This window comes from Homalodisca vitripennis, chromosome X (genome assembly GCF_021130785.1).
Source record: "Homalodisca vitripennis isolate AUS2020 chromosome X, UT_GWSS_2.1, whole genome shotgun sequence".
NCBI lineage: Eukaryota > Metazoa > Arthropoda > Insecta > Hemiptera > Cicadellidae > Homalodisca > Homalodisca vitripennis.
Window position 1 is genome coordinate 65,127,240 of NC_060215.1, and position 11,495 is coordinate 65,138,734.

General features: G+C 28.3%; 1 protein-coding gene across 8 annotated transcripts in view; it reads left to right on the top strand.

The window, feature by feature from the left end:
• Window positions 1-5,121, top strand: part of LOC124369091 (RIMS-binding protein 2) — a 351,075-nt gene extending 345,954 nt beyond the window's left edge. For 7 of the 8 annotated variants that reach the window (XM_046826818.1, XM_046826820.1, XM_046826819.1 and 4 more), the window contains one exon: window positions 23-5,121. In XM_046826818.1, coding sequence (XP_046682774.1) covers window positions 23-319 — 297 coding nt within the window. In that variant the 3' untranslated portion in view covers window positions 320-5,121. The remainder of the gene's footprint in view (window positions 1-22) is intronic. The other variant, XM_046826824.1, reaches the window with a different exon arrangement.
• Window positions 5,122-11,495: the final 6,374 nt, after the last annotated feature.

Consider the following 11,495-nt stretch of genomic DNA (forward strand, 5'->3'; position numbering starts at 1 on the left):
TGGTGTGTGTTTGTTATAATAGGATGGTAGAATGGGTGTGGGAATGGGGAGTAGTGGACCAGCCACCACCACAACAGCTGATAGCCGAGCCTCCCAGCCTCCAGTCACCAGCAAGTATAAAGCCCCACCTAACCCCATCCTGCCCCCGGCCGGTGCCGACAAAACTCCGGTGCCTCCACCACAGGCCCCCACCACTGAGCCACAGATGCCTAACCTCATGCAGAAGCTCACAGAGATGACTGGAGGGGACAATTCAGTTGATCACATTCTTTCTAAGGGCAAAGAACTGATTTTTATGAAATTCGGATTGGGAAAATGAGTCCCACTGCTACATTGTCTTACTGCCTTTCTATTATTTCTCTACAGCTTTCAGATCTTCCATAATAAGCATTTTTGTGTGGCAATAATTCAACTGTATCCTTCTCGTAACCTAAACAGAGATGGGATTGTAAGACCAAATTAGTACATATTAATATAATAAAATTTGTAAAACAGCTATATAGGCTTGAGATGTATGGAATGCGCCAAAGTTACCTTATAATGATATCTTTAACGCTTGCTTCGCCTCTCATAATTTATTAACCTTTATATAAGATAAAAGTTAAAATTTATCAATTCTGTTAACAATCCTATACATTTTGTCAAATGTCAAATAGTTAATCCATTCGTACTCATCTTGTGTATGTGTTCCACGTACAATTAACGAATGAGCATGTCCCTTAAATATAAAATCAAATTAAAGAATAATACAGTAAAACAAACATTTAGTAATGTTATTTGAGTAGTCGCAGTAAAGGTGAAACATCAGATTAAATAGCATGCTCTCCTCAGAGATAGTTCACAACTTTATTACTTGTGTATCAAGTTGCAAAGGAATAATGAAACTTTCCATAATATCACCTACACAAAAAATTAGCTCCTGATTGCATCCTTTGTGCCATTATTATGATTACCATTGTAATGATCTTGATTAGTAACTGTAGTTTTTCACACTAGATATTTTACTGTATAAAAAAATTGTTTCGATAATTAATTAATTACATCGTTAAAATTTATAATGAATTATCAATAATTGACAAAATAATGTTACAGTATTCATTTTAGACAGTTTTTATGTTTTACCAAGTTTAAATTATAAAGTAAAGCAAGTTCTAAAGTAAATAAAATTAACACTACATCTTTATTATGTGAAAAATTCCCTGAAAACTAATTCATTTGAACACTCTATTTTCTACAAATATTACAATTTTATTACTGCTTAGTTTGTTTTAAAATGAACTCCTTCACTTTAAAATGTGAAGTTCGAATTACAAGCACTATCTCTTTTACTTAATGTTAACAAGAGCCTGCTTCTATTTTATGTACAAGAAGTGTATTAACTGTTTGACTTTTGAAACATGTTATATTTTTCTGGAAGTGTTTATGTATGAGTGACAGAGTGTTCTTAATCCAACATCCAAATGTATTTTTTTTCTTTTTATGTCTACAAATTCTGAAAAAAATCCCTGCTGATGATATTTATGGTGCATTTATGAATGTTAATAGTTTATGACAATAATAATATTGTACACATATAAAGGACAACGCTATAACTTCCATTCCTTCATTTTAGTATCCTGAGAAAGGTATTTAAGCATCAAATTAAATTATTAACAAATATTCTTACGTGTTGAACATTGTATAGTCTCGGTTGAGTAGAGATAATCGTTTTATAACATGTACATGATCTGTTAAATTTTGTTATGTTTAGAAGGAATGATCGATTACAAGTAAGACTGCTGATAGTTGGATGATTGTAGATTTATTTTAGTTTGTATATAGTCACTGTTAATCACTGTATTACAATCTTGCCATGTGTTCTTGAGTGAGAAATTTATTTGACACTAGTTTTAAATTTTGTAACATTATTTGACAGCTATTAACCAATCAATAGGCAACATAAATTTTTGTTTTCAGTATTCAAGATGTATGAACTCAGATTACATATCTCAGGTTTTACAATCTTTCCTTACTGATCATTCGTATATACCATAATATGTATCATATATTATCAGATATATATAAGATATTGTATTATAATAATATGACAGTGACATTACTAAATAATATAATCAAGCTACAAGCGTATTATTGACAGCTGGAAACGTCGGTTGTATTCATCAATAATTAAAATTTACTAATTAATGTTGTCAATTCTAAAACACTTCAAACGTTTAAGTTTATTTATTATTTTTTTTCTTATTAAATAGTGGTACGTAGCAAAAGAAAAGCCAGTAAATTAAGGCTTTTTTAATTCTAGATGAAAGACGCCATGGATTTCAACTAAATAAAACATATACATATGCCTTAGGTAATGTTATATTGAGATTTTTAAAACCTGTTGCCAAAAATAAATTCATAAACAAAAACACAAGCCTTTCTTTTACATTTTTATATCTATAAAAGCTTAGGTTTTTTGGTTGAAAAATTCAGTGCCTGTCAGACTACCAAGAGACTACAATATTTTCAACTCATTCCAAATTTGTACAAAACAAAACATTAGGACTGAATGTTATTATCATCTCAAAGAAATTTTCAACTATACTTAATGTTAATGAGTACCAATAGGAATGTGGAGGGGATGCTACCATTAAACAATTTGACGACTGTGCTGTGGTCCTTTTGTGCTGAAATTTGTATAATTACACAAATTATGTGTTGATGCTTAATATATAAGAAATATTGTCCTTCACAATGTTGGATCATTATTTCTTTATCAGAAGTAGGATAAGATGCAAATAGACTTTATAGAAAAGATTGTAGGATTGCTGGTAGGATTGCGGTACTGTCTTGTAAAGTCTTTTGATAGGAGCTTTGGACAATCTAGAAATATAAGAAAAGTTTTAGTAAACATAAATTGATCATCATTATTACATTCTCTCTATTTTTCCCAATTGTGAGACTAAATTGGAAACTAGTCACTATTGAAATTGGGGGCACTTATTGTTTCCCCTTATAGTTAAATGAGTGTTTATTTTTTTAACTTACACTTTATGTACTAATTTTTATCATAATGAACTTTTTCAATGATTATTAACATGTTATATTTGCATCTCAATAATTTATTTTCATTGTTAAAACTTTGGTGGATTGATAGAAAGTATATCATTTGTATGTATAAAAACGGAAGTCGAGACTGAAAAAGTCCCTTTTATTATAATTTACCAAGTTTTATACTATATTCTACATTCAATATATGCTTCTCTACACCGTCCTAAGCAAATTTTTTAATTGCATCGATATTAAATTTAACAATATTTAATTAATTGAGAAAGTAAATATACTCCTGTCATTTATTTACTTACAACAAAAAAATCATATACATTTTGAACTAGCTTGGTACACGGAGGATCTTATTGAAAAATATTACTTTTGCTTTTTTATGGTCCATGGAGGAGTAATTTTAAGAATTTGTCTAGTTTTAAAAGTTTAATTGACATTGAAAAGCCTGTTCTTATTTGTATGAAGGACATTTGTATGATGTGATTGTGGGTGCCCTGTCTATTACTGTTACTGTTTTCCTACATAAAAGTACACATTTTTTTGTTGTATTAAAAAAATTCTGTTAGTTTATAAACTTATTATTCTTTTTATTCAATCAACATAACAGTTAAAGTTTTCTCTTAAGAGCAAGTAAAACTGCCTCTTGGTAGATTATTAGCTGTCAGATTCTTTTGAGGTTTAAAATATTTCTTGTTCTTCGAATGGATATTTCATCAATCAAGAGTTTAAATTTGTTTCAAGGATCTAAACTTAAATCCGTCAACAATAAATATCTGTATTCCCTTTTCTGTATATTTTATTTATTTATCTTCTAGAAATTAACTATTTCTTGCATATCAAGTCAAACAGAATATGTGATTACAATACTGAATGTAAAGTTTGATTAAGGGTGTTGGTTGATTCATATCAAAGAATTTAGAGTGAAAGTGCAGTATAGTACCGTACGAGTAATGGTGTGAGATGTGATGCCTTGAAAGAGACACCTATCATATCAGTAATCTGTATATATTGGCTTGTTTCAGTTCATTGCCAATCTAGGAATGATGCATAGGCAGTTAAGCTTAAGAATTTGATAATGTAGTATATTATAATTAGCTATGCAAATTAGGCACAAACATTTTTAAAGTCAGCAGATGTATATCGACTAGCAAATTTTATTCTAAGAGCATTCTTACCTGTGTTAATTTTATAACTTGTGTACATTGAACAAACAAAATTAATATTTTTCTCTTTAAATGCACACTCTTCCCAGCACAAAATACTCATAAACCAGTACCAAACCTACACAGTTTGTTGTTACAAGAAATACCTTTTATGTATTTAATCTGTTTGGTCCATAATCAACTTGTCATAGCGAACTAAATAATGTTTTATACTTTAGTAATCAGTAATGTATGTAGATATTTCTAGTTTCTACTTCATACGGTACTGGTTAGCAGAACAGTCGTGAATTCGTCCAAATTTATCTAACCACGAGAAAGTACTCAAATAATTCACCAAAGACCATGTTTTTCCAAACTTACAAATCAACTATAACATAATGTTATTGACTCTTTTTTAATCTAACCATTTCCTATATGTTAAGTATTGAATAGTTAATGGCTAGACACATCTTTTGTTCTAAGACAATCATTTTCTCAAATAAAGATTCACCCAAGTATGCTGTTATACCGTCATTTATAGTTTATGTATAATTTTGCTATAATGAATACCATTTTTGTACATAACAAAATTCTTAATGTAAATACTATGATGTGTTTATGTATATGTTGTTATATATTAATACAGAAAACTACCTTCCAAATATTTCTTTAAATTTATACACATACAAAGGTATTAGGCACAGTAGAAACAAATAGAATTTGGTTTTTATTAAGTTTTAATTGAATAATATGATTATTATTAGTATTATAATTTAAATAGTCCAGTATACCTTTGCGCATTTAGTACATTATATTTTTAAATTAGATGTTTGAAGTAAGTTAAACTGAAATTCTTAGTCTTAGACATGTAAATCACCTATATAAGGAATTTGAATGCATTCTATATTAATTCAGTAACATTTCTAAAAGTTACTATTCCAAAGCTCTAGTATTTATTGTTTCAGTTTTTTAAATGAATAAAACTGATAAACACTACAATATTTGAATTAAATGCTTGATAAATTTTATTGTTACAAATTACAATACTCATATTCATTTGTAACTAATAAAAATATTACAACGTGATTAATTTAGACTAAATTTGTTTTTAGTGCAGTTAAACATTTGAATATATATTAACTCTTGGTCTGTTAATAAAAATGTTTATCTTCTCAAGGCCCAAAACATATCTTGAGAATATCATGCATGGTTTTTTATCATGGAAAGAACATAAAAATACTTGTAATTTATACTACCATTCTGAACTATGTTAATTTGAATTTATTTTTAGACATCTTTCAGATAGAAATGATAGAAAGTGCTCTATAAATCCAAAATAATTACTACTTAATGATGTCAGAAACAATGTAAATGGTCCACAGACATATTTCATAATATACGTTATATTGCCTGGGCCAATTACTTATGATGCATGGCTTGTGCCTGGTGCTTTCAGCCATGTGATAATGTCACAGGTTTCTCACATAAGTATTAATACAGTTCTCATAATAAACTGGATAAAAAGTCAATGATCTCTACTATATTCATTTTATCTCATGCAGTGCTTCCATCCATATGTTAAGGCTTTGACATCTGTATTAACTTTGAATGGTGTATGAAAAAGCATAGCTGCATTTTAATTTAACATTCAATATTTTAATAAACTCTGATCATTTTTTTCATCTTATTTTCAAACTATGTACAGTTTTCTACTGATTAAATTAACTTTTTTGGTATTAGCAAATTTTTAAAATTTTTTGGTACAATATTTTCTTACCACCTTTCTTTTTTTTGCCGTTTGTTTTATGCTTGGAATATTGAAAAATAGTACTGTTGGAATGGGCAGTTTGTTCAAATGTTCTATTTATTTCATAAATAAGGTGTAAAGATGGGTTTTTTCACTACTGTCTTCAGAACACAAATTTTGAGGTATGGATTTTGAAATAAAAATTGCAACCTAATTCTATTATAACAATTGATTAAAACTATTTTGCTTTTATTAACAACAGTTTTATTTTTGTTTTAATTTTCCTCAAACATTTTTTTTTAATCATAGCATTATTTATTTAATTTACATTTTACATTTCACTTAAACACGATTAAATGTTATTATAATATCATAGATGTGTTTATGTATATGTTGTTATATATTAATACAGAAAACTACCTTCCAAATATTTCTTTAAATTTATACACATACAAAGGTATTAGGCATAAACAATTCCAAAAATGTTAGTGGAATTCATTGTCAAGAGTCTGATCAGATACAATCTCTCGTCCAGCTACCTCAGAGGCAGATCTTAGGCTGAACATATGGTATAATGTAAATCTTTAATGAATCATCCATTGATAACATATTTTTCGACATTATTTAAAGAAGAATACTAAGAATATTTTAGCTGGTCTGTTTACCCAATATAATCTCTTGTCATTTATTGTATCATCATTAGAGTCTGTGGAACATTTAAAATATCGGTTCATTACGGTACAATGAAAAAAGTTATTATTAGTTCAGCACAACATTTACTGCAGGTACGAGTTCGGTTGAGTACAAAGTAATATAAAAGCTAAACAAAAAATATCAATATGAACTCCACTTAGTTTTTTTATTGCATTAAATATATTACAGCTGTAAAGTTTGAGTACATATTGGTTATTAAATTAGGTGTAACATAATGGCCTAACTGTAGAATAGTTGTTTATATGTGTATACTTGTGTTGTTTAACAATTGTAATGTTTATTTCCAAAATTTCTATGTGTAAAATCAAGTAAACAAGTATAAATGCTGATCATTGGTTTTAAAACACAAAAAACAGATGATTTTTGTCTTGCTTCCTGTCTAAATTGTATGTAACCGAATCCAGTGAAAAGAGTGATGACTTCTTTGGGTGTCTGCACAGATGTGGCAGTATGAATTGAAGAATTAGCTTCGATGTAGCCCATCAGTATAGCCATTTCCAAGGCAGAAATTACACTGGTGACATTAAATTACAAACACAGTTATAATTATTATATAATTACAATTGATATCACTTCTACTTGCCTTATCATGACGCTACAAAACAGTGGACAAAACATATAGCAAAATACATTAATAAAAGGGCAAGTGAGCAAAAAGAACAATGTCTAAAATAAAAAATTACATGATAGGTGACAGGGTGACAAGAAAACGAAGAAACATACAAAGAATCTATATGACCTCAAATATAAGGAATTACTAGTAGAATCTAATGACTAACTCATTTACCAGGCAAATCCAGAGCCATTTGTAATGTAATAAACAATGAAAAAGCATTTAAGAGAGACATGAAAAACCACAACTGCAACAAGTTGTAGATGGGAATATTATTGGCCCACACACTAAGTAACTGAAAAGTCTAATCCAAGACCACATTGGGAACCACTACCAATACAATAGATTATAAAACATACTTAGAAACTACATAGAGGTCAGAAAAATTGCTCTTTTTAACAACAAGAATCCTGGCAGCATTAATGTAGTTCAGTTATCTTAAAAACTGGATTAACACTGTAGTGATGTCTTTGCAGTGGTTATAAACATATATTTTCAAGATTGTATCCTTTTCTCTGTTATGAAAACTATTCCCTAAATGAAAAGAGGGATCCACAAATGGCATAGGTAACTAATAACTTATTCCTAGCACTCCAACTATTGTTTTTAAATAGTTGAAAGGATAGTCTTGAAGAGAATACTAGGTCGACTACATCAATTGAATCTTATTCTTAATGGTCAACATGGATCCCTTAAAGAAAGTTTGCAATCTCAGACTTGGTGCCCTAATTGAGCTCACCATTGACCAAATTAACATAAGTATACAACAATCTTAGTTTTTAGGCTTACATGACCATAACCTAAGTTTTCTAGTTCACACCGTACCAAAACATTGCTCACACAAGTATAATCTTAAGATATTTTAACCTCACTGTGGAGATCAATCTCCAGTTCGGTTCCAAACTTGAACTGTTTAATGATTAAATCGTTGGTTCTACCATCAAATGATAGCTCTACAAAGTGATGACAAAATATTTAGAGATTACAATGAGTTATTAATGATTTGACACAGTGTAAGCTGGAAAACTTAGATTAAATAATCAGTTGTAAGTTCAACAAACTGAAGGATCTTGGGATATAGGATACTACTCTGTGTTGATTTAGTAGAAAATTCTGAACATTGTAAATAAAGATTATTATGACTATAATAAAAGGTCCACCATTATAGTAAACATTTTCAATTTGAGGGTTAGGAATAGTGATAGTCCATTTTTCATCAATAATCACTTATGAATGTGTAAACTAATTTTTTCAATCAACAGAATTGATTCTGGAACCCACTTCAAAAATGTTTTTTCTGATCAATTTCTCTTCGTTTATCAAAAACCTGAAATATAGAATTCTTTGACAATAGCATGTGCACTATTATAAGTAATTTCCACATCACTAGGAATTTCATCAATCTTAAGATTGCGAATTGAGTAACCAACTAAATTAAAATTCAAAAACTCTTATTTTCTTTATTTTCATGCCTGTTTCTAAACTTTTAAGTATAGTAATAAGCGTAAGTACATAACAATATGTTATTTCTAAACTGTACAATCAGTCTATCGAGGATTTTATTGGGCTTGATGGCTGTTTTGTTTAAAACTTGACAATAATAGCTCAGTTGCTGTTTTCAACCTCTCTTGTACATGGCTGAATGACGATGTAAAAGACATCATGAAGAAGGAATTATATCTATCTTCCCTGCATCCCTCTCACAAATATTCCTGGTAGTACTCCAAAATAACAACTAACAAAATAAGCCAATTAGTAATGATTCCAGTTTTCAGGCCAATGAGTTTGTTAGCTTACTCCGAATAGTAACCAATTCTAAATGTTATATAAGAGACAGTGTTATTTGGGAATCCCTTGAATTGGAAATAAAAATCCAAAATCCTTTGTGATTTGAAATTGATTACTTCCATCTTTAAAGTGCTCCTCATTTACCAGTAATAAAGTTCTTGAATGATAAAATACTAATTAAAACTTATTTTTTTCTTAACTAATCATTAGTAAAAGAGATGACTATAGAGAGATTTCAAAAGTCTATTCAAATTAAATACTACTAATGTTTCTGATTAAATTTCTTCTACAGCATATAAACATTGTTGCTCACGTAATTTCATAATCAGAAAGAGTACGGTACAAAATAACTCCGGCAAATAGTGATTACACAATAGTCATAAATACCAAAAATGATTTTGTTCGCCTCAATGGTTCCAAAATTCTTACTCAAAATATGATATCTATATGTCACAGTGCAATCCAAATCCAATATTACCTCAGATTATCTGAGATTAGAATGTATCTATTTATAGAGTTTAAATCTGAGTCTATAAGCCTTTTTGTACCTTTAAAGTCAGATCTACCTCTTTTTTGTATTGATGTGATTAAAACACTTGCTTTTGACTGTAAAATGCTAATTTTTATTTGAATTGTTACAATTTGGCCATTTATAAAGGTTTTAAAATAATAGAATAATTCTCTTCACTCATGTGTTTACATGCAATTCAATGATATGACAAATTTATTACATTTTAAAAGTCACTAAATAAATATAAATTAAACAGTAAAGAAAGCATATGTTAATTTATTACAAATATGAGCTCCGGTCCCAAAAAGTTTTGTTTCATGAAATAAAATTTAATCTATTAAAAATCATTAAATTTTTATAACTCCAATTAGTATCACCATAAAAACAGTTATTACTTAATTTTTTCAATCATTTATTGAGGATTTGTGAGTTACGGGTCATATAATAATAAATAATAGTTCTTGTACAGTTTTAATATTAACTCTTTAATAACGTTCTTTAATAAGTATATTTTAACGCACATTGTAATATGTTTTATTGTATTTTGAGAAGTAGAAAGACACCAAGTAGACCAGTTCCAGTGCTCCCATTTATTTCTGTTGTTTTCCACTAATGCCTATTGTTTTCCAGTACAACTAAGTCTATAGTATTCCTAGATGAGGAACCGATATATATTAGTTTAATCTGAGGAGTGATCCTGCTGATTATTGATATATTACTACTACAAGAAGATAAAAGGAGAATGAACCTCTAAACACAAAGAGAATGAATGTTTTTTCAGTTAAGCTAACAAATTTAAATAATTGTTCCAGAAAATTCAGTTATTTATGTATATTTATGTAACACACATGATGATTACACAACCATTATTTATTTCAGTTTTCTACAGCAATGATATTTAAAATTCTAATTAATAATTTCCTTAAATTCAAATTTGAAATTAAAAATTACTAAAAGTTTATCATCTAAAAGTCTTTAAATTAAATAACTAATCTGGGCCAAACAAAAATTACTACATTAAAGTTCATATTAAAAATATAATGTCACTTCTGGAAAAATAAAAATAGTTCTATAAATCTCGTACAAACTTTAATAAATCAAATGTTATAAATATTATATCTCTTATACTAAAAGTCCAAGTCCTTCACTATATATATATATAAATAATAGTTCAAGTCCTCACAATAGAGAAATATCTTCAGAAATAAAATGTATAATGTAAATTTTAACTTGTTTATTAAAGGGTATAAAATTTTATATTAAATAAAAAAAATATTCTTCTGTAACATAATCTTTCCTGATATGAAAAGATTTTCTAACTATGCTAGTTTTTTTTTTTCATTTTATTCAATGGAAATCACATAGTTAAATTGTAAGATTTGAGAAACTGCTAAAACACAAAAAATTTCATTAGCTAGAAAACTACAACGTATTATACGCAAAAACCAAATTAATTTTTACTTACACAAACGGTCTTTCGCACTTCCTTCTCAGCAAAATGTGCACCATAAACTCACTGGAGGTACAATGCAAAATGGTCAAGTAAAATATGCTGGAATGAAAATCTCCCCTTCTAATTCCCATCCAGATTATTTAATATTATAAATCATAACTTGTCTCACATTCAAAAATATTTTACTTCATCATTATAAATATTCACATCATTCAAAAATAAATAGTAAAAAATCATTATCATTGCTAATAAATTGTTGGAACATGATTATCTGTTAATACTAATGGTTTATAATTTTTATTCATTATAGAGTTTCTTAAGATAAATTCTATATTGAATATAAATCACAAATCAGTAGTATTGAGAAATAGTTTTTATGAATTCATTAACATCGAGGCACTAATATCTAATTTTCTGAAGTGAAATACTTTTAGATTTGAGACTAGTTCCTATTTATAACACATTTTAAACTTTAGCCCCCTGTT